Below are 24,252 nucleotides of genomic sequence, written 5' to 3'. Positions count from 1 at the left end.
ATTAGAGCTTCACATAGGGCCCCCCACTCTCTCTTCCTACTGGCAGCCACCAAATTTCCTGTTGAATCCTACACCTCAACATTAAGGTTGCTGTTGTCATTTATGATCTGATCAGCAACCGGCTCTCCTTCATTACTACAGTTACTCATTGAGCCCAGCCCATGAGTACCCAAACCAGTCATTGTATCACTAACTCTTCACAGGTCATCAGGTAGGCACCTCCTCTTGTCATTGTTTTGCTGAATTAAGCCCATAACACCTCCAGAAATGTCAACAGTGAAGTCTGGCATCCCAGACCCACCCCCCTCCAAGCCTTACAGTCTAATCTTACCCTTTACCATCCACAACCATAACTCAACAGTGGCCTCCCTGGTGACTAAGGCTGTACCTAGCCCCACTGGCACTGTTATTGCATGCTCAGTGCCACCAGTTTCATGTTAACTTTACATACTACATCACCAACAATTCCAATAGCAGCTCTACAGTGCATTTCCGCAAGTAATCTGTGCTCTCCTTGTCCACAACCACTGACTATACCTTCCAGCTGTTACTGATAACTCCTTCACAGCTGCCCTTAGTTTCTGGCCCCTGATGGCGAACTGCACGAGCAGGGATGTGGTAGACTTGGCAGACACATCCTCTAACACCTATTTCCATCTGTCTTACATGTGCCTGCCACCCGCGTTCCCTCACCTCAGCCGCCAAGTCCATGTACTTCAGCTTCTTCCTTTCGAATGCTTCATCCACTGCAACCTCAAATGGACCCGTTAACTCTATGAAATGAACTTGCTTTCAGAGTAGAGCACTGTGTCTGGCCTCAATGTAGTTAACACATTTGTTTGGTGTGATGTGATCAATGACCAAATATCTCATCAGCTTCATCCGGACTATTGAAGCTCCTGATCCACCCCCAAACATATGCTCTAGGAAAATTATAATATTTGTTATAAGAAGTGTGAGGCCTATGTCAAATTTTATTTTCAGTTTTTGACCTTTGGAAATGTCATATTTCACTGTGCATTGTGCATTATTTATATTTATATCTAATTCTTAAAATATAAATAAAAATGTATTTTCATGGTTTTCATTAAACCGTCTTCTAAAACGTACAAAGGAGAGAGTGGTGATGCTTGTGATTATCCACACAAAAAAGGAAACATATAAACTGTCATTTTATTTTCAATAGTTGTTTCCTAGCTACCATTAAAACATACATTTTAGAGAGATTAATTTGTCATATCAAAAGATAACTGGAGTGATGCTTGCAGATTAAATATAAACTCCGTAATATCCTATAGAGAGCAAAACAAAACCATAAACAGAGCAGTCTTAAGTCAAGCCAAAAATACAAACAAACAAGCAAACAGATCCAAAGGGCAAATCCAAAAATAAAAACGGAAGCAGGCAAAAAGATCAAATACTCTGTCTAATGAGCACAAATGAGAAACAGGTGTGATTAATATTCAGGTGATTAGGAACTGTGAAAAGATCTCTGATAAGTGGAGGTGGTCATGTGATACTGCTGAGGATTCTGGGAATTGGAGTTCTCCAGTGAAGCAGGCTGATTTCTCTCAGCAGGAGGTGCTGAGTGTCCTCTGTCCCTGTATCCCGTACCATTCTTCATGTTCATTTTCAGTGAGAGTCCATAGAGCCATCAGATGATCACAGGATGAGAATTTTTAGAGCAAGATGCACGTTATTATAATGTTTGTACATTGTAAAACATTTTACATGGTGTAAAAGTTAATTGATTGAATGATTCCTTTATTAGTCCCACAGTGGGGAAATTCAGAATACAACAACAAAGTAATCTACTCATTTAAAAGTAGCAGTCACATTACAGCAAAGCTTAAAACACCCCAAGCTTTAAAAACTGAGAAGGCGCTTACACAAGCAGTTGTATATAAACAATTTACAGTTGGTCTCCAGTGTCTCCACTGCACACTTATTGTGCCGCAGTGATAAGCACGCTTGGTCATCATAGCGATTAGAAGGAAAACATGTGCTGAGGTCCCTGCAGCCCAGCCCCATGGCTCCATTGCTCAGTTTTAAGGATATTTTTTTACATTGAATGTGCCCCAATGCAGTATTTAAATCAAAATCTCTGGAGGTAATCCCTCACTCAATGCTACAGCTTCTGTTCTGGGTGAACACTGATGTTTCTGGACAGGACTCTTCCCACACTCTGAACAGTGATACGGTTTCTCTCCTGTGTGAATGCGCTGGTGTTTTTTGAGACTACCCAGTTCAGTAAAACTCTTCCCACACTCTGAACAGTGATACGGTTTCTCTCCTGTGTGAATGCGCTGGTGTTTTTTGAGACTACCCAGTTCAGTAAAACTCTTCCCACACTCTGAACAGTGATACGGTTTCTCTCCTGTGTGAATGCGCTGGTGTCTTTGGAGATGATCCTGTCGAGTAAAACTCTTCCCACACTCTGAACAGTGATACGGTTTCTCTCCTGTGTGAATGCGTTGGTGTTTTTTGAGACTACCCAGTTCAGTAAAACTCTTCCCACACTCTGAACAGTGATACGGTTTCTCTCCTGTGTGAATGTGCTGGTGTATTTGGAGACTATTCTGGTGATTAAAACTCTTCCCACACTCTGAACAGTGATACGGTTTCTCTCCTGTGTGAATGCGCTGGTGTATTTGGAGACTATTCTGGTGATTAAAACTCTTCCCACACTCTGAACAGTGATACTGTTTCTCTCCTGTGTGAATGCGCTGGTGTATTTTGAGATTACCCAGTACAGTAAAACTCTTCCCACACTCTGAACAGTGATACGGTTTCTCTCCTGTGTGAATGCGCTGGTGATTTTTGAGACTACCCAGTTCAGTAAAACTCTTCCCACACTCTGAACAGTGATACGGTTTCTCTCCTGTGTGAATGCGCTGGTGTCTTTTGAGATTACCCAGTTCAGTAAAACTCTTCCCACACTCTGAACAGTGATACGGTTTCTCTCCTGTGTGAATGCACTGGTGTTTTTTGAGACTACCCAGTCCAGTAAAACTCATCCCACACTCTGAACAGTGATACGGTTTCTCTCCTGTGTGAATGCGCTGGTGTATTTGGAGACCATTCTGTTGAGTAAAACTCTTCCCACACTCTGAACAGTGATACGGCTTCTCTCCTGTGTGAATGTGCTGGTGTCTTTTGAGACTACCCTGTTGAGTAAAACTCTTCCCACACTCTGAACAGTGATACGGCTTCTCTCCTGTGTGAATGTGCTGGTGTGTTTGCAGACGATTCTGTTGAGTAAAACTCTTCCCACACTCTGAACAGTGATACGTTTTCTCTCCTGTGTGAAGGTACTGGTGTTTTTTGAGATTACCTACTTCAGTAAAACTCTTCCCACACTCTGAACAGTGATACGTTTTCTCTCCTGTGTGAAGGTACTGGTGTTTTTTGAGATTACCTACTTCAGTAAAACTCTTCCCACACTCTGAACAGTGATACGGTTTCTCTCCTGTGTGAATGCGCTGGTGTGTTTGCAGACGATCCTGTCGAGTAAAACTCTTCCCACACTCTGAACAGTAAAACATTTTCTCTCCTGTGTCAATGTGCTGGTGTATTTGGAGCCTATCCTGTCGAGTAAAACTCATCCCACACTCTGAACAGTGATACGGTTTCTCTCCTGTGTGAATGCGCTGGTGTCTTTGGAGATGATCCTGTCGAGTAAAACTCTTCCCACACTCTGAACAGTGATACGGTTTCTCTCCTGTGTGAATGCGCTGGTGTGTTTGCAGACGATTCTGTTGAGTAAAGCTCTTCCCACACTCTGAACAGTGAAACATTTTCTCTCCTGTGTGACTGCGCTGGTGTACTCTGAGAGAGCTCTGTTTAGTAAAACTCTTCCCACAGTCTGCACAATCATAAGTTTCCCGTTCATTTTTATTTGATTTTCTGCCAGATATGTGAGTGTGGGGAGTATCCAAGGATGTTTCCTGAGAACTGGAGTTTCTGTCCTCCATATCTTCACATATGATCCCTCCTGATCTCAAAATTGTGTTATATTCCACTTGGAAATATTTCTTAATGCCCTTGTGGAAAAAACGTAGAACTGTCGTGGAGAAAAGGAGCCAGAGAAAATATCCAAAGAGACGTTCTTCTGTTCTGAAAACACCAAAGAAACAAAGAGAAATTATTTAAATTTACTCTCTCCTGACTCTCTGTTGGTGACCAATATTCTTCTAGATTTGTAGTCAGTTTCACCTTAAGTAATGTAACAAACAGCAAAAAATAAGTCAGTGTTGTCATCTTATGGTGCAGGAATAGAGCAACATCCCTCTTTCATATTTTTCAACATTGTAAATGTTCGCTTGTTATATCCCCATGACCAGAAGGAATATTGTGGGTGGAGGAGGAATAACAAAATGCACAATATTTACAGGAATCTCCTTATGTAAACAGTTCTCTTTGCTTGTTTTTCTCTACTGGCTTCCAGAGGAAGATGGATTTCCCTTTTTGACTTGGTTCTTCCCAAGGTTTCTTCCTTCTGCTTTGACCAATTTTTTCCTGTCACTTTTGCCTCAGCAGCACCCACTTGATGCTAAGACCCAGAATTCTGTGTAGCTTCTTTGTAAAAGAAAAAAAAAATGTAAAAATTGCTTTATAAATACAAAAAAATACTGATAGCTTTCTAGTAACATGTCAATTATGTCTCTCATTATGCCAATCAGCTGCAAAGTTATGGGAGTGCGCACCCAATGAGTCGTATTCACAAAAGCGCATACACAATTCAGCGCAGAGACAGACCGTGCGAGCAAAAACACATGAGGATTATATCTCAAATAAAAAAATATAAAAACAGCTAAAATGAAACACAGAAACCAAAGAAGAAAATATCTTATGGTGTTGAAGAGGTATTATATATACATATGCTAATTTTGGCTGTTTCTAATTGTTATTTATATTATAAAACTTTTTTTCTTTATTTGTATTATCCTTTTTTATTTACACTTGTTAAATATCTGTTTCTTTGTATGTTTTTATAGGGAAGATTCTGGATCAGATGAAGAGTGGGAACCTCCAGTTGCAACAAAGGAGACATTCATTCACTCTTAGGTCCCCAACCCCCACTCGATCCAGGCCCACCACCCCCACTGTTTTCACGCCTGATTTGCAACCAACTGGTCCTTCTACCCCCACCTTAACAGTGGCAAAGAGAAAGGCAAGAGGAAGATCACACTGCAGATGTTCCTGTTTGTTTTCAGAGGACAACAAGGAAAGTGGGTGCTTCAGCTCGTGTTTTGGAGCCAAATCTGAATTCCTTGAATTTCCCCTGGGGATCAATAAAGTATCTATCTATCTATCTATCTATCTAAATGAAGACATGTGGCATGACATCACAGACATAGATGAAAAACCCAATTTCCCAAAATTTCTACCAAAGAGACCACCAGGACCACAACTCAAACTGTCCATGTCTTACTCCCCACTGCAGCTGTTTCAGTTGTTTTTCAGCACGTTAGTTGTGCAAACACTTGTGCAAAACACAAACAAGTTTGCAGAGAAGTCAGCTGCAGCCTGAAAGTTTTACTCATTCATTTCAACTAATTATATTCATGGGCTTGGTAAAAGCAAAAAACATAATAGATTACTGGTCCCAAAACCACATTAACAGGCTTCCATACCCTGCCTCCGTTATGACCAGCAAGAGGTTTCTTCCCATTTCCAGCAATCTACATCTGTCTGATCCTTAGAAAGATGAGGAAAACAACACCAAAAAAAGGAACACCAGAGTACGACAAGGTCTTCAAAATCAAACCACTGTATTTAGACATTCTTTCAGTGTGTCTTACTTTTCTCCACCACAAGAGAAATTGACCAGCAATTGACGAGTGAATGGTGGCTTCCAAAGCAAAAAGTGGACTGAAACCCACTAAATGGGGCTACAAACTGTTCTTTCTTGCAGACTCAGAAACTGGGTACACATGGAATTTTTTTGTGTGTATGAAGGAAAGAACACACAGCATTCAGGAAAAGGACTTGGCTATGACTCAGTCAAAACACTGCTTGACTATTCAGTTCTGGGCAGTGGGTACAAGGTATACATGGACAGCTTTTACACAAGCTCCACCCTTTTTGCTGACCTCCTGCAAGAAAATACTCTTGCATGTGGGACCATTCACACCAAATGGCAAGGCTTTCCGAAAAACAAAAATAAATGCCTTTCCAAAGAGAGACAAGAGAGGAACCATCCTCTGCTGCAGAAAAGAAAAGCTGCTCTATGTCAAGTGGATAGACACAAAGGAGATGGATGTGTGTTCCACCATGCATGAGGCATACGAAGGTGAAACGGTGAAGAGGCGAGTGAAAGATGAATGAGGCATGTGGAGTACTGCTAATGTTCCAGTTCCTGCACCAATCAAAGATTACAATAAGCACATGGGTGGTGTTGATCTGTCAGCTGCCCTCATTGGCTTATTACAACGTCCAAAAATGGTACAAGACATTCTTTTTCCATTTTATTGATATTGCCATTGTGAATAGCTTCATCGTGCATCAGCAAATGGCGAAAATAAATTAACAGGTGTGTCTCTCACACAAAGTGTTCAGGGAACCACTACTGCTTGAACTTGACAACATTTTGAAGAAGTCGTCAGATGTTGCTGGACCTTCAGGTCAGTCAGAACAAGAAGAGCCCACTGCAGGCCCCTCGGCCCAGCCAGCCAAAGATGAAAAGTGTATCCCTGCATTGTTTTCAACAGATGCTACAGAGGGAAGAAAGATATAACTTTGCAAAGAAGGACAGCAAGTGAAGACACCTGTGTACTGCAAAAAATGTAAAGTGCCAAAGCTCAATTGTTTCTAAAAGTGGCATGATGATATGTAAATACTACATATCTGTTGCAATTTTTTAATTTCATGCAGGACTGTAAATAGTTATTTACATAGTTATTGTAAATATTTATAATGAGACTTCTCTAAATAAATAAAGTAAAAGAGAAAATTTTATCACTTGCATCTTTTTTTATTTAAAACTGATTGTTCTTAGTTAGGCACCAGAATAAAATATCAGAATAAAACTAAGTAATCTGAATAAAATAAAGCACAAAAGACGTTTTTTTCCTGATAAAAGGACACTTGGACATGTGAAAAAGACCAAAAAAGCCACTTGGAAATGTATATGGTTTGTCAAGCAAAGCAATGAAATACATTATAATATATTGACATCAAGTGTAGATAATAAATATATATATGCATTTTTTTCTGCAATAAAACTAGTTATTTTTATTTTGGAGAGGTTGGCCACTTTAGGGACTCCAAAGGTACACTCTGAAAGGCCACCTGCTTACTGTCTACTCCAGCTCGAATAAATTCAAATCAATAGGAAGTATCAACTCCAAATGGTACATGGTGAAACAAAAAATAAGAAGGGGGGGGGTCTCTGCTGACCTTTATCATCAATAAAAATCTGTATAAACTGAGTTTAAAAGTCTCTCTGAAATGTGAAATGTATCTTCAATAAAACACGGTACAAATGGTGTGTAAATGTCTCTCTGATCTTTATCTTTAAAACACGATATAAACTGTGTAAAAGTCTCTCTTTATCTTCAATAAAACACGGTATAAACGGCGTGTAAAAGTCTCTCTATGATCTTTATCTTCAGTAAAACACGATATAAACGGGGTGTGAAAGCTGTACACAGTAAGAACATTTACCTTCAGTAAAACAGGTCCTGATTTCTCTCCAACACACAGCTCTCGTGAAGGTCCGACGTGTCTGATCTCAGAGTAAACACTTGGAGAAGTGCACCCTGCAAGTCGGACGACGCAGAAACCGCCCTGTATCACGCCCAAACACAGCCAGTTCAAGTGGGGGCTCCACCCTCAAGATACGATTGGCTGGAGTTTAAGAATAGCTGGTCTCTGATTGGACAGTCCCCACAGAGACAGTGTCCTCAGTCCAATAGGAGCCTTTTCCACTGGAGAACACACACAGTAAGAGGTAAGAGCTAAGAGAGTCTTTATTAGTGATGGGAATTTCGGCTCTTTTTGGGGAGCCGGCTCTTTTGGCTCGGCTCTTCTCTTTCGGCTCCTAAATGGCTCTTTGTTTTACCAATTATTTCCGCTGGTACAGAACAATATTACCTACATATTACATGACTATATGGACAAAATATTATTGTTCAATATTAAAAATAATAAATAGTGTTGCAATGAACATTTGTTTTATGGCTGTCTTGTAATAACTCACTGATTGCACTCACACATTCAATTGTATAAATAACTGGATTGTTATTTAAAGACCTTAATAAAATATCACTTGTAAACTCTGAAATACAGCCAATGGAACCCAAAAGGTAGGTATTACAAAAAGGCTTATTAAATTAAATAATCATCCATTTTTGGGAAATAAAATAAACAACAACTCTGCAAAGTGCAAAACAGCAGCATTCAACGGTAGCGATTAAAACAACAACTGTCAACAAACATTTAACTGATTTAACATTTTCTTCAACTATTTTTTGGAAGGCAGATTGGCATTCAGGAAAACCAAGAGTCTCAGCTCGGAGGTTTGGAGGGTTGGAACTTGCTTGTTGTTCTCTGATTGGTTGAATCACAAGCCTTAGAAAAAAATGGCTCGGTCATAGACGGGAACCGGCTCTCTTCGTTCACTTACAAGAGCCGGCTCTTTGAACCGGTTCGTTCGCGACCGACACATCACTAGTCTTTATTGTCATTATACGTGAGTATAACGACAACTCGTTTACAGCCCTCCCAAGCAGCAGAGCGTTTATTTACACATTTACACGGACGGCATAATAGACAGCAATATAATATATAAGTCTTTGAGGTAGATATTACAATATAAATGTCAGTTTTACATAAACTGCGGGGTGGGTAGTGATTTCCAGATTCAAGATAACAGCATATGTTCTGTTCCAGTTCCCACCAACAGTTGAGAGTTGTGTTACTGTGTAAATAAGGGGCAGTCTGTATGTCCATCAGACAGTGCTAGAATCAGACTACACACTGATAAGAGTTACGGTTAATAAATACCACTGCTTTAAAGTGACGGTGCACTTACTGAGTGCTGACTAAGGCTGTAAAGATAAACAACAACTAATGTCAATTGCTATCAGTCACAATGCTGCAGAAGACACACGGTTGTTTACTGCTGCTGCAGCAACCAGCGTGACAGAAATATCCAACAGAAACAGAAAGTTTGACTCTATATTGACTCAGGTTACTAATCTTTATACCATACACAGATAGAGTAACATTACACATGTCCTTCCCTAGTAACAGGACCCACGAACCCACCTTACAATACTTTATTTAGGTTCTTTTGGACTGAGTTAACAACAGTCTAATGTCTGTATTAGCAGTAATTACTTTGGACACTGCACGTTATTTCTTGTCTTTTGTAATTTGTGATTACTTACACATTTTTAATCGCACTGTTTTTGGTCATTACCTCCATAGTGTGTGTATTTTTATTTTTGTATGTTCCTCTAACATTGGTTTGTTTTGTATTTGCAATCAATGCATAAATAAACCTGACAACGGATGACCATAAGATCAGTGACCTCAGGAAAAGTCTGTAAGTATAATTTTATTGTTGTTTCAAATAAATATAAATATAACTACCAATGTTCCACAGTGACAGCTTTTCTTTTTTCATCATGTCTTTTTTGTTGTGCTTGTGCTAAGTCATTATTTACACTGTTTACCCTTTCATTAAAATAAAACATTATAAAATATGAATTTCCCTAAAGCACTTTGTGTATGAAAGGTGCTGTACAAATAAAGATTATTTTTATTGTTATTATTCCTCCTTTGTTTGTTGCGGCTTTACTACATTTTGGAAAGAAACCCTGGTTTGGACCTTTGTATTATTATTGAAATATGGACCTAAATGGACATGATTATCATAATAAAAGGTGCAAACCTGGAATAGGGGGACAATTTGTCGTATTTAGCATATGAACAAAACAAGCAGGAAGAGCTGCAAAGGTTTTCACTGTAGGACAAGGTAGGTAATCAATTTAAAGGGAATGTGATAGTGAGTGATCAGCAACCATCACAATCAAAGGGAACTAGTCAAGACATGAAGTTAACACAGTTAGAACTGAGGTGGTGATTCCATATGAACTGCACTCAAACACAACTGACATCACATTGTTCACATTAGCTCAGGTGTAAGAGGGTTTTTCAGTGTATGAATGGTGTGATCTATTAATCAAGATTCAGTCCAGCTCCACTGGATCTGTGGTACATTCATGTTTATTGGTCCTGTTTATTGTAATAATGATTTATTACAAGGACAGACCAGGCCGCACAAAACCTGGTGGAAGCTAGCAGTAAGTTTTGAACTTGATTGATTAATGCGTTATTTGTAAAAAAAAAGTTGTTGTGCCTTTTCCTGGGGTGTTGTGTTGTGGGTGATGATGAAGAATCTCTGCCAGACACTGTCTAGAGTTTAAATACAGTTTTTATTTCACTTAAGAACAGCATCTTATCAGCCATAAGGGCTAGGAGAGAATCCACCAATTCCATTTATCTCTAATCATCTCTCCCACTATCTCTCTGTGTCTCTCTCCATATATTTAGTCATCGCTCCCTGTCTCTCTAGTCATCTCTCTCTCTCTAGTCTATATGGTCCTTTACCCTTCCAAATATGGTCACTTTGTCGCTGAAGAAGTCAGTCTATATTTTCACATTCAAAAGCAGAGAAAGAGAGACAAAGATTGATAGTTTCCTGTCCTTACTGGTAGCTTATGCTAAACGTTTCCTTCTTCGGGACACAGACACATAACGTACATATAAACTCAAAAAGAGAAACATTTTTTAATGCTGCTCTTAATATCATATGTGCATAAAATACACATCATAATTTCCTCCTTTCAAGACTCGTTTAGAGTCTCGTAAATTTAAAAGTAACACATACATGTTTATAGTTATAACAAATTAATGATATACCCTACACATAGTTCCTAAGTAGACTTAAGTAAATGTATATAGTGTATTTTTGTAGCTTCAGAAATTACTCTACTACTATTCACATCATGCTCTCTATTTAACACAGGCTTCTGAGTTATGTTTACTTCCTTTTGCAATTGAAAAGATGTTACTTCTGGAGTTGGGGTTACTTTTACAACATTCATAGGTGATATTGTTATTGTTTCCTTTATAAAGGTTGTAGTAGATTCAGATGTACTAGAAGCAGAATTTATCATCGGTAGTGTAATAACATTCATCTCCTTTAATGGCATAGTTAAAGTAGTAACCTGATTTGTTGCATTATTTCCTTTAATTATTTCTGGAGCTAATGTGATCAGCTTCATTTGTGTTTTATTAACCTTCAGAGTAGTTGATATAGTATATTGGTCCTGAACTCCTTTAGCAGCTGTATAAACTTCTATACGACTCAAGTCGTATTTTTTCCTAACTATAACTGTACGAGTTATAACTGTACCCTTCTCTCTACACAATAAGTACAAGTGTATTCCCCTTGGTCCTCCCATGTAACATTATGCACAAGAACTGAACAATCATCTCTAACTTTGAACCATCTAAAGGCATTAAACAAAAGATACTTTCTCTGGTCACGAAGCAAATGATCAACTTCAGGTCCTGTTAACACCACATCCTCACCTCGACTACTTTCCCACTTAGGGGGACTAATACTCCCTGTATTAAATCTTTCACATTTACAGGTAAGGTGAACGGTTTTACCTAATTTAACTCTAATTATATCACCTTCAAAGGTGATGATGTTGTTGAAATCAATACTAGTGTATACTCCTACTTTGCTTTTACAAGCTCTACGGCACCTCCTCTTTTTTTTGCTTGTCTGAAACTTATGTGGATATTCTTTTATTTAAGTTAGTTAGTTGTAAGACATATGCCTGCATTTCATCTTCTAAAATGGCTAAGCCTGGACACTTTCCACTTGTACGCAAATACGGTGTTGGCTTTTGTCTGCCCGTCATCAACTCATGAGGAGTCAATCACCCATTAATGCTAATGGCAGTGCTGCAATCCTTTTTAAACCCGTGTGCTGACAGATTTTAACAATCTGATTTTTCAAACACCATTCATTTTCCAAACACCGCATATTTTTTGCTAATTAATTTCACTGTTTAATCCATGAACTCTTTCCCATTATCTGAGGATATCCGATCTAGAAGTCCCCACCTGCTTACGACTTCTCTACAACAAAACTTGGAAACAGATTGTGCATCTTTACCCTTAGTTGGACAAGCCTCAGGCCATCATGAAAATCTATCCACATATACTTTTTACCTTCAAAAATTTTTATTTATTTCAGAATTCCATTCAAAAAGTAAAACTTGTATATTATACTCATTCATTACACACAGACTGATATATTTCAAGTGGTTATTTATTTTAATCTGATAATAATAACAGACAACTAATGAAAACCCCAAGTTCAGAAAACCCCAAATTTAATTTGCCAACTTCAGAGAAATCAAACATTAATATGAAATATCAATTTACACCACTATTTCCCCCCATTTTTAGTAATTAAACCCTCTTTAAACTTGTCTATATTTAAGCAAGAATTGCTTAACTCTGCAGAGAAAGAAAACACAAACCCATATAAACTCAAAAGCACTCCTATAAGGGATAACTGTCACTGAATGTTTTTTCAACATAACCTATTTCCCAAGTGCACACTTCACCTCAAAACAGCAAAGATCACAACACTAAACTCCCAATTAAACCCCAGCTTAATCAGAACAAACCTTGCTCAAAGTAATAACCTCACAGTTTACAACTCTTAATGGAAATACAAACCTAATAAGTATATTATCTTAAATGAACTGCATGAGTCAACCTGTTGCCAAATTTTAATAAGCACTTATTAATAAGCTATGTCATATAGACTCTCATAGGCCCATACACAACTGTATATAGTCTATTAATATACAGTTGTGCAAATGTTTATTTAATCCCCTCCAAGTTTCACCACATGGCAATCCTCTCCATATAAGACCATTACCCAGTTCCACCGGCCAAAAACAATTACCCCAAACAATGTGCCTCTATTTTACCAAACTATTGAATTCAAAGAGAAAACAAACAAATTACTGCTTCACAAACTCACTCACACCCACATATTTTTGTTTCTTACTTACCCAAAATTTTGTATGTTCTCATGAACGTATAAGTCTGTTTACAGCATTAAGTTTGAGGCCTGATTATTTGTATTCTCTATACATTTTGTAATTATTTTAGAAAATTCATGAAGATTGGAGAAAGTCTGTGGTAACAACTCATTAATTATAATCGTACACAAGAGAAGAATAAAATATCTTATGCCAATCCATTAGAGCTTCACATAGGGCCCCCCACTCTCTCTTCCTACTGGCAGCCACCAAATTTCCTGTTGAATCCTACACCTCAACATTAAGGTTGCTGTTGTCATTTATGATCTGATCAGCAACCGGCTCTCCTTCATTACTACGGTTACTCATTGAGCCCAGCCCATGAGTACCCAAACCAGTCATTGTATCACTAACTCTTCACAGGTCATCAGGTAGGCACCTCCTCTTGTCAGTGTTTTGCTGAATTAAGCCCATAACACCTCCAGAAATGTCAACAGTGAAGTCTGGCATCCCAGACCCACCCCCCTCCAAGCCTTACAGTCTAATCTTACCCTTTACCATCCACAACCATAACTCAACAGTGGCCTCCCTGGTGACTAAGGCTGTACCTAGCCCCACTGGCACTGTTATTGCATGCTCAGTGCCACCAGTTTCATGTTAACTTTACATACTACATCACCAACAATTCCAATAGCAGCTCTACAGTGCATTTCGGCAAGTAATCTGTGCTCTCCTTGTCCACAACCACTGACTATACCTTCCAGCTGTTACTGATAACTCCTTCACAGCTGCCCTTAGTTTCTGGCCCCTGATGGCGAACTGCACGAGCAGGGATGTGGTAGACTTGGCAGACAAATCCTCTAACACCTATTTCCATCTGTCTTACATGTGCCTGCCACCCGCGTTCCCTCACCTCAGCCGCCAAGTCCGTGTACTTCAGCTTCTTCCTTTCGAATGCTTCATCCACTGCAACCTCAAATGGACCCGTTAACTCTATGAAATAAACTATTCGTTTCCTTTCAGAGTAGAGCACTGTGTCTGGCCTCAATGTAGTTAATACATTTGTTTGGTGTGATGTGATCAATGACCAAATATCTCATCAGCTTCATCCGGACTATTGAAGCTCCTGATCCACCCCCAAACATATTCTCTAGGAAAATTATAATATTTGTTATAAGAAGTGTGAGGCCTATGTCAAATTTTATTTTCAGTTTTTGACCTTTGGAAATGTCATATTTCACTGTGCATTGTGCATTATTTATATTTATATCTAATTCTTAAAATATAAATAAAAATGTATTTTCATGGTTTTCATTAAACCGTCTTCTAAAACGTACAAAGGAGAGAGTGGTGATGCTTGTGATTATCCACACAAAAAAGGAAAAAAAAGGAAACATATGAACTGTCATTTTATTTTCAATAGTTGTTTCCTTGCTACCATTAAAACATACATTTTAGAGAGATTAATTTGTCATATCAAAAGATAACTGGAGTGATGCTTGCAGATTAAATATAAACTCCGTAATATCCTATAGAGGGCAAAACAAAACCATAAACAGAGCAGTCTTAAGTCAAGCCAAAAATACAAACAAACAAGAAAACAGATCCAAAGGGCAAATCCAAAAATAAAAACGGAAGCAGGCAAAAAGATAAAATACTCTGTCTAATGAGCACAAATGAGAAACAGGTGTGATTAATATTCATGTGATTAGGAACTGTGAAAAGATCTCTGATAAGTGGAGGTGGTCATGTGATACTGCTGAGGATTCTGGGAATTGGAGTTCCCCAGTGAAGCAGGCTGATTTCTCTCAGCAGGAGGTGCTGAGTGTCCTCTGTCCCTGTATCCCGTACCATTCTTCATGTTCATTTTCAGTGAGAGTCCATAGAGCCATCAGATGATCACAGGATGAGAATTTTTAGAGCAAGATGCACGTTATTATAATGTTTGTACATTCTAAAACATTTTACATGGTGTAAAAGTTAATTGATTGAATGATTCCTTTATTAGTCCCACAGTGGGGAAATTCAGAATACAACAACAAAGTAATCTACTCATTTACAAGTAGCAGTTTCATTACAGCAAAGCTTAAAACACCCCAAGCTTTAAAAACTGAGAAGGCGCTTACACAAGCAGTTGTATATAAACAATGTACAGTTGGTCTCCAGTGTCTCCACTGCACACTTATTGTGCCGCAGTGATAAGCACGCTTGGTCATCATAGCGATTAGAAGGAAAACGTGCTGAGGTCCCTGCAGCCCAGCCCCATGGCTCCATTGCTCAGTTTTAAGGATATTTTTTACATTGAATATGCCCCAATGCAGTATTTAAATCAAAATCTCTGGAGGTAATCCCTCACTCAATGCTACAGCTTCTGTTCTGGGTGAACACTGATGTTTCTGGACAGAACTCTTCCCACACTCTGAACAGTGATACGTTTTCTCTCCTGTGTGAAGGCGCTGGTGTGTTTTGAGACTACCCAGTTCAGTAAAACTCTTCCCACACTCTGAACAGTGATACGGTTTCTCTCCTGTGTGAATACGCTGGTGTTTTTTGAGATTGCCCAGTTCAGTAAAACTCTTCCCACACTCTGAACAGTGATACGGTTTCTCTCCTGTGTGAATGCGCTGGTGTGTTTGGAGCCTATCCTGTCGAGTAAAACTCTTCCCACACTCTGAACAGTGATACGGTTTCTCTCCTGTGTGAATTCGCTGGTGTATTTGGAGCTTACTCTGTTCAGTAAAACTCTTTCCACACTCTGAACAGTGATACGGTTTCTCTCCTGTGTGAATTCGCTGGTGTATTTGGAGCCTATCCTGTCGAGTAAAACTCTTCCCACACTCTGAACAGTGATACGGTTTCTCTCCTGTGTGAAGGCGCTGATGTATTTGGAGACTATTCTGCTGAGTAAAACTCTTCCCACACTCTGAACAGTGATACGGTTTCTCTCCTGTGTGAATGCGCTGGTGTTTTTTGAGACTACCCAGTTCAGTAAAACTCTTCCCACACTCTGAACAGTGATATGGTTTCTCTCCTGTGTGAATGCGCTGGTGTTTTTTGAGACTACCCAGTTCAGTAAAACTCTTCCCACACTCTGAACAGTGATACGGTTTCTCTCCTGTGTGAATACGCTGGTGTGTTTTGAGATTACCCAGTTCAGTAAAATTCTTCCCACACTCTGAACAGTGATACGGTTTCTCTCCTGTGTGAATGCGCTGGTGTGTTTTGAGACTACCCAGTTCAGTAAAATTCTTCCCACACTCTGAACAGTGATACGGCTTCTCTCCTGTGTGAATGCGCTGGTGTGTTTGCAGATGATCCTGTCGAGTAAAACTCTTCCCACACTCTGAACAGTGATACGGTTTCTCTCCTGTGTGAAGGTGCTGGTGTGTTTTGAGACTACCCAGTTCAGTAAAACTCTTCCCACACTCTGAACAGTGATACGGCTTCTCTCCTGTGTGAATACGCTGGTGTGTTTTGAAATTGCCTAGTTCAGTAAAACTCTTCCCACACTCTGAACAGTGATACGGTTTCTCTCCTGTGTGAATGAGCTGGTGTCTTTGGAGATGACTCTGTTGAGTAAAACTCTTCCCACACTCTGAACAGTGATACGGTTTCTCTCCTGTGTGAAGGCGCTGGTGTTTTTTGAGATTACTTACTCCAGTAAAACTCTTCCCACACTCTAAACAGTGATACGGTTTCTCTCCTGTGTGAATGCGCTGGTGTCTTTGGAGACTCTTCTGCTGAGTAAAACTCATCCCACACTCTGAACAGTGATACGGTTTCTCCCCTGTGTGAAGGCGCTGATGTATTTGGAGACTATTCTGGTAATTAAAACTCTTCCCACACTCTGAACAGTGATACGGTTTCTCTCCTGTGTGAATGCGCTGGTGTGTTTTGAGATTACCTACTTCAGTAAAGCTCTTCCCACACTCTGAACACTGATACGGTTTCTCTCCTGTGTGAATGCGCTGGTGTGTTTGCAGATGATCCTGTCGAGTAAAACTCTTCCCACACTCTGAACAGTGATACGGTTTCTCTCCTGTGTGAATTCGCTGGTGTATTTGGAGCTTACTCTGTTGAGTAAAACTCTTTCCACACTCTGAACAGTGATACGGTTTCTCTCCTGTGTGAATGCGCTGGTGTCTTTGGAGACTCTTCTGCTGAGTAAAACTCATCCCACACTCTGAACAGTGATACGGTTTCTCCCCTGTGTGAAGGCGCTGATGTATTTGGAGACTATTCTGGTGATTAAAACTCTTCCCACACTCTGAACAGTGATACGGTTTCTCTCCTGTGTGAATGCGCTGGTGTGTTTTGAGATTACCTACTTCAGTAAAGCTCTTCCCACACTCTGAACAGTGATACGGTTTCTCTCCTGTGTGAATGCGCTGGTGTGTTTGCAGATGATCCTGTCGAGTAAAACTCTTCCCACACTCTGAACAGTGATACGGTTTCTCTCCTGTGTGAATATGCTGGTGTATTTGGAGACTCTTCTGCTGAGTAAAACTCATCCCACACTCTGAACAGTGATACGGTTTCTCCCCTGTGTGAAGGCGCTGATGTATTTGGAGACTATTCTGGTGATTAAAACTCTTCCCACACTCTGAACAGTGATACGGTTTCTCTCCTGTGTGAATGCGCTGGTGTGTTTTGAGATTACCTACTTCAGTAAAGCTCTTCCCACACTCTGAACAGTGATACGGTTTCTCTCCTGTGTGAATGCGCTGGTGTGTTTGCAGATGATCCTGTCGAGTAAAACTCTTCCCACACTCTGAACAGTGATACGGTTTCTCTCCTGTGTGAATATGCTGGTGTGTTTGCAGACGATTCTGTCGAGTAAAACTCTTCCCACACTCTGAACAGTGAAACATTTTCTCTCCTGTGTGACTGCGCTGGTGTACTCTGAGAGAGCTCTGTTTAGTAAAACTCTTCCCACAGTCTGCACAATCATAAGTTTCCCGTTTATTTTTATTTGATTTTCTGCCAGATATGTGAGTGTGGGCAGTATCCAAGGATGTTTCCTGAGAACTGGAGTTTCTGTCCTCCATATCTTCACATATGATCCCTCCTGATCTCAACATTGTGTTATATTCCACTTGGAAATATTTCTTAATGCCCTTGTGGAAAAAACGTAGAACTGTCGTGGAGAAACGGAGCCAGAGAAAATATCCAAAGAGACGTTCTTCTGTTCTGAAAACACCAAAGAAACAAAGAGAAATTATTTAAATTTACTCTCCCCTGACTCTCTGTTGGTGACCAATATTCTTCTAGATTTGTAGTCAGTTTCACCTTAAGTAATGTAACAAACAGCAAAAATAAGTCAGTGTTGTCATCTTATGGTGCAGGAATAGAGCAACATCCCTCTTTCATATTTTTCAACATTGTAAATGTTCGCTTGTTATATCCCCATGACCAGAAGGAATATTGTGGGTGGAGGAGGAATAACAAAATGCACAATATTTACAGGAATCTCCTTATGTAAACAGTTCTCTTTGCTTGTTTTTCTCTACTGGCTTCCAGAGGAAGATGGATTTCCCTTTTTGACTTGGTTCTTCCCAAGGTTTCTTCCTTCTGCTTTGACCAATCTTTTCCTGTCACTTTTGCCTCAGCAGCACCCACTTGATGCTAAGACCCAGAATTCTGTGTAGCTTCTTTGTAAAAGAAAAAAAATGTAAAAAGTGCTTTATAAATACAAAAAAATACTGATAGCTTTCCAGTAACATGTCAATTATGTCTCTCATTATGCCAATCAGCTGCAAAGTTATGGGAGTGCGCACCCAATGAGTCGTATTCACAAAAGCGCATTCACAATTCAGCGCAGAGACAGACCGTGCGAGCAAAAACACATGAGGATTATATCTCAAATAAAAAAATATAAAAACAGCTAAAATGAAACACAGAAACCAAAGAAGAAAATATCTTATGGTGTTGAAGAGGTATTATATATATATGCTAATTTTGGCTGTTTCTAATTGTTATTTATATTATAAAACTTTTTTTCTTTATTTGTATTATCCTTTTTTATTTACACTTGTTAAATATCTGTTTATTTGTATGTTTTTATAGGGAAGATTCTGGATCAGATGAAGAGTGGGAACCTTCAGTTGAAACAAAGGAGACATTCATTCACTCTTAGGTCCCCAACCCCCACTCGATCCAGGCCCACCACCCCCACTGTTTTCACGCCTGATTTGCAACCAACTGGTCCTTCTACCCCCACCTTAACAGTGGCAAAGAGAAAGGCAAGAGGAAGATCACACTGCAGATGTTCCTGTTTGTTTTCAGAGGACAACAAGGAAAGTGGGTGCTTCAGCTCGTGTTTTGGAGCCAAATCTGAATTCCTTGAATTTCCCCTGGGGATCAATAAAGTATCTATCTATCTATCTAAATGAAGACATGTGGCATGACATCACAGACATAGATGAAAAGCCCAATTTCCCAAAATTTCTACCAAAGCGACCACCAGGACCACAACTCAAACTGTCCATGTCTTACTCCCCACTGCAGCTGTTTCAGTTGTTTTTCAGCACGTTAGTTGTGCAAACACTTGTGCAAAACACAAACAAGTTTGCAGAGAAGTCAGCTGCAGTCTGAAAGTTTTACTCATTCATTTCAACTAATTATATTCATGGGCTTGGTAAAAGCAAAAAACATAATAGATTACTGGTCCCAAAACCACATTAACAGGCTTCCATACCCTGCCTCCGTTATGACCAGCAAGAGGTTTCTTCCCATTTCCAGCAATCTACATCTGTCTGATCCTTAGAAAGATGAGGAAAACAACACCAAAAAAAGGAACACCAGAGTACGACAAGGTCTTCAAAATCAAACCACTGTATTTAGACATTCTTTCAGTGTGTCTTACTTTTCTCCACCACAAGAGAAATTGACCAGCAATTGACGAGTGAATGGTGGCTTCCAAAGCAAAAAGTGGACTGAAACCCACTAAATGGGGCTACAAACTGTTCTTTCTTGCAGACTCAGAAACTGGGTACACATGGAATTTTTTTTTGTGTACGAAGGAAAGAACACACAGCGTTCAGGAAAAGGACTTGGCTATGACTCAGTCAAAACACTGCTTGACTATTCAGTTCTGGGCAGTGGGTACAAGGTATACATGGACAGCTTTTACACAAGCTCCACCCTTTTTGCTGACCTCCTGCAAGAAAATACTCTTGCATGTGGGACCATTCACACCAAATGGCAAGGCTTTCCGAAAAACAAAAATAAATGCCTTTCCAAAGAGAGACAAGAGAGGAACCATCCTCTGGTGCAGAAAAGAAAAGCTGCTCTATGTCAAGTGGATGGACACAAAGGAGATGGATGTGTGTTCCACCATGCATGAGGCATACGAAGGTGAAACGGTGAAGAGGCGAGTGAAAGATGAATGAGGCATGTGGAGTACTGCTAATGTTCCAGTTCCTGCACCAATCAAAGATTACAATAAGCACATGGGTGGTGTTGATCTGTCAGATGCCCTCATTGGCTATTACAACGTCCAAAAATGGTACAAGACATTCTTTTTCCATTTTATTGATATTGCCATTGTGAATAGTTTCATCGTGCATCAGCAAATGGCGAAAATAAATTAACAGGTGTGTCTCTCACACAAAGTGTTCAGGGAACCACTACTGCTTGAACTTGACAACATTTTGAAGAAGTCGTCAGATGTTGCTGGACCTTCAGGTCAGTCAGAACAAGAAGAGCCCACTGCAGGCCCCTCGGCCCAGCCAGCCAAAGATGAAAAGTGTATCCCTGCATTGTTTTCAACAGATGCTACAGAGGGAAGAAAGATATAACTTTGCAAAGAAGGACAGCAAGTGAAGACACCTGTGTACTGCAAAAAATGTAAAGTGCCAAAGCTCAATTGTTTCTAAAAGTGGCATGATGATATGTAAATACTACATATCTGTTGCAATTTTTTAATTTCATGCAGGACTGTAAATAGTTATTACATAGTTATTGTAAATATTTATAATGAGACTTCTCTAAATAAATAAAGTAAAAGATAAAAAGTTAGGCACCAGAATAAAATATCAGAATAAAACTAAGTAATCTGAATAAAATAAAGCACAAAAGACGTTTTTTTTCCTGATAAAAGGACACTAGGAAATGTATATGGTTTGTCAAGCAAAGCAATGAAATACATTATAATATATTGACATCAAGTGTAGATAATAAATATGCAAGTTTTTTTCTGCAATAAAACTAGTTATTTTCATTTTGGAGAGGTTGGCCACTTTAGGGACTCCAAAGGTACACTCTGAAAGGCCACCTGCTTACTGTCTACTCCAGCTCGAATAAATTCAAATCAATAGGAAGTATCAACTCCAAATGGTACATGGTGAAACAAAAAATAAGAAGGGGGGGGGTCTCTGCTGACCTTTATCATCAATAAAAATCTGTATAAACTGAGTTTAAAAGTCTCTCTGAAATGTGAAATGTATCTTCATTAAAACACGGTATAAATGGTGTGTAAATGTCTCTCTGATCTTTATCTTTAAAACACGATATAAACTGTGTAAAAGTCTCTCTTTATCTTCAATAAAACACGATATAAACGGGGTGTGAAAGCTGTACACAGTAAGAACATTTACCTTCAGTAAAACAGGTCCTGATTTCTCTCCAACACACAGCTCTCGTGAAGGTCCGACGTGTCTGATCTCAGAGTAAACACTTGGAGAAGTGCACCCTGCAAGTCGGACGACGCAGAAACCGCCCTATATCGCGCCCAAAGACAGCCAGTTCAAGTGGGGGCTCCACCCTCAAGATACGATTGGCTGGAGTTTAAAAATAGCTGGTCTCTGATTGGACAGTCCCCACAGAGACAGTGTCCTCAGTCCAATAGGAGCCTTTTCCACTGGAGAACACACACAGTAAGAGGTAAGAGCTAAGAGAGTCTTTATTAGTGATGGGAATGTCGGCTCTTTTTGGGGAACCGGCTCTTTCGGCTCCTAAATGGCTCTTTGTTTTACCAATTATTTCCACTGGTACAGAACAATATTACCTACATTTTATATGACTATATGGACAAAATATTATTGTTCAATTTTAAAAATAATAAATAGTGTTGCAATGGCCAATTGTTTTTATGGCTGTCTTGTAATAACTCACTGATTGCACTCACACATTCAGTTGTATAAATAACTGGATTTTTATTTAAAGACCTTAATAAAATATCACTTGTAAACTCTGAAATACAGCCAATGGAACCCAAAAGGTAGGTATTACAAAATAGTTTATTAAAATAATAATCATCCATTTCTGGGAAATAAACAAATACTCTGCAAAGTGCAAAACAGCAGCACTCAACGGTAGTGATTAAAACACCCACAACTGTCAACAAACATTTAACTGATTTAACATTTTCTTCAACTATTTTTTGGAAGGCAGATTGACATTCAGGAAAACCAAGAGTCTCAGCTCGGAGGGTTGGAGGGTTGGAGCTTGCTTGTTGTTCTCTGATTGGTTGAATGACAAGCCTTAGAAAAAAAATGGCTCGGTCTTAGACGGGAACCGGCTCTCATCGTTCACTTACAAGAGCCGGCTCTTTGAACCGGTTCGTTCGCGACCGACACATCACTAGTCTTTATTGTCATTATACGTGAGTATAACGACAACTCGTTTACAGCCTTCCCAAGCAGCAGAGCGTTTATTTACACATTTACACGGACGGCATAATAGACAGCAATATAATATATAAGTCTTTGAGGTAGATATTACAATATAAATGTCAGTTTTACATAAACTGCAGGGTGGGTAGTGATTTCCAGATTCAACATGACAGCATATGTTCTGTACCAGTTCCCACCAACAGTTGAGAGTTGTGTTACTGTGTAAATAAGGGGCAGTCTGTATGTCCATCAGACAGTGCTAGAATCAGAGTACACACTGATAAGAGTTACGATTAATAAATACCACTGCTTTAAAGTGACGGTGCACTTACTGAGTGCTGACTAAGGCTGTAAAGATAAATAACGACTAATGTCAATTGCTATCAGTCACAACGCTGCAGGAGACACACGGTTGTTTACTGCTGCTGCAGCAACCAGCGTGACAGAAATATCCAACAGAAACAGAAAGTTTGACTCTATATTGACTCAGGTTACTAATCTTTATACCATACACAGATAGAGTAACATTACACATGTCCTTCCCTAGTAACAGGGCCCACGAACCCACCTTACAATACTTTATTTAGGTTCTTTTGGACTGAGTTAACAACAACAATTACTTTGCACAGTGCACGTTATTTCTTGTCTTTTGTAATTTGTGATTACTTACACATTTTTAATCGCACTGTTTTTGGTCATTACCTCCATAGTGTGTGTATTTTTATTTTTGTATGTTCCTCTAACATTGGTTTGTTTTGTATTTGCAATCAATGCATAAATAAACCTGACAACGGATGACCATAAGATCAGTGACCTCAGGAAAAGTCTGTAAGTATAATTTTATTGTTGTTTCATATAAATATAAATATAACTACCAATGTTCCACAGTGACAGCTTTTCTTTTTTCATCATGTCTTTTTTGTTGTGCTTGTGCTAAGTCATTATTTACACTGTTTACCCTTTCATTAAAATAAAACATTATAAAATATGAATTTCCCTAAAGCACTTTGTGTATGAAAGGTGCTGTACAATCCATCCATCCATCCATCCATTATCCACTGCTTATCCGGGTCCGGGTCGCGGGGGAAGCAGTCGGAGCAAACAAACCCAGACCTCCCTCTCCCCAGCCACCGACTCTAGCTCCTCCGGGGGTATACCGAGGCGATCCCAGGCCAGTCGAGACATATAGTCTCTCCAGCGTGTTCTTGGTCTGCCCCGGGGCCTCCTCCCCTTTGGACATGCCCGGAACACCTCTCCAGGAAGGCGTCCAGGAGGCATCCGAACCAGATGCCCGAACCACCTCAACTGGCTCCTCTCGACGTGGAGGAGCAGCGGCTCCACTCCGAGTCTCTCCCGGATGTCCGAGCTCCTAACCCTGTCTCTAAGGGAGAGTCCAGACATCCTGCGGAGAAAACTCATTTCAGCCGCTTGTACCCGCGATCTCGTTCTTTCGGTCACTACCCAAAGCTCGTGACCATAGGTGAGGGTTGGAACGTAGATTGAACGGTAAATCGAGAGCTTTGCTTTTTTGCTCAGCTCTCTCTTCACCACAA

At 39.7% G+C, this 24,252-nt stretch overlaps 1 protein-coding gene across 1 annotated transcript; it reads right to left on the bottom strand.

Annotated features, from left to right (window-relative positions):
* Positions 1-1,381: 1,381 nt before the first annotated feature.
* On the bottom strand, positions 1,382-21,814 carry LOC136694887 (zinc finger protein 850-like). Its single transcript, XM_066668715.1, has 3 exons — positions 21,683-21,814; positions 15,417-18,275; positions 1,382-4,116 (listed from the first exon to the last, which is right to left on the bottom strand). The coding sequence occupies exons 2-3, from the start codon at positions 18,164-18,166 to the stop codon at positions 2,091-2,093; spliced, it is 4,776 nt and encodes a 1,591-aa protein (XP_066524812.1). The 5' UTR covers positions 18,167-18,275; positions 21,683-21,814; the 3' UTR covers positions 1,382-2,090.
* Between the last annotated feature and the right edge of the window lie 2,438 nt (positions 21,815-24,252).

The sequence above is a fragment of the Hoplias malabaricus genome, chromosome 4, assembly GCF_029633855.1.
Source record: "Hoplias malabaricus isolate fHopMal1 chromosome 4, fHopMal1.hap1, whole genome shotgun sequence".
Taxonomy (NCBI): domain Eukaryota; kingdom Metazoa; phylum Chordata; class Actinopteri; order Characiformes; family Erythrinidae; genus Hoplias; species Hoplias malabaricus.
Note: the sequence above shows the minus strand (reverse complement) of the source record. Positions and strands in the feature narration are given on the sequence as shown.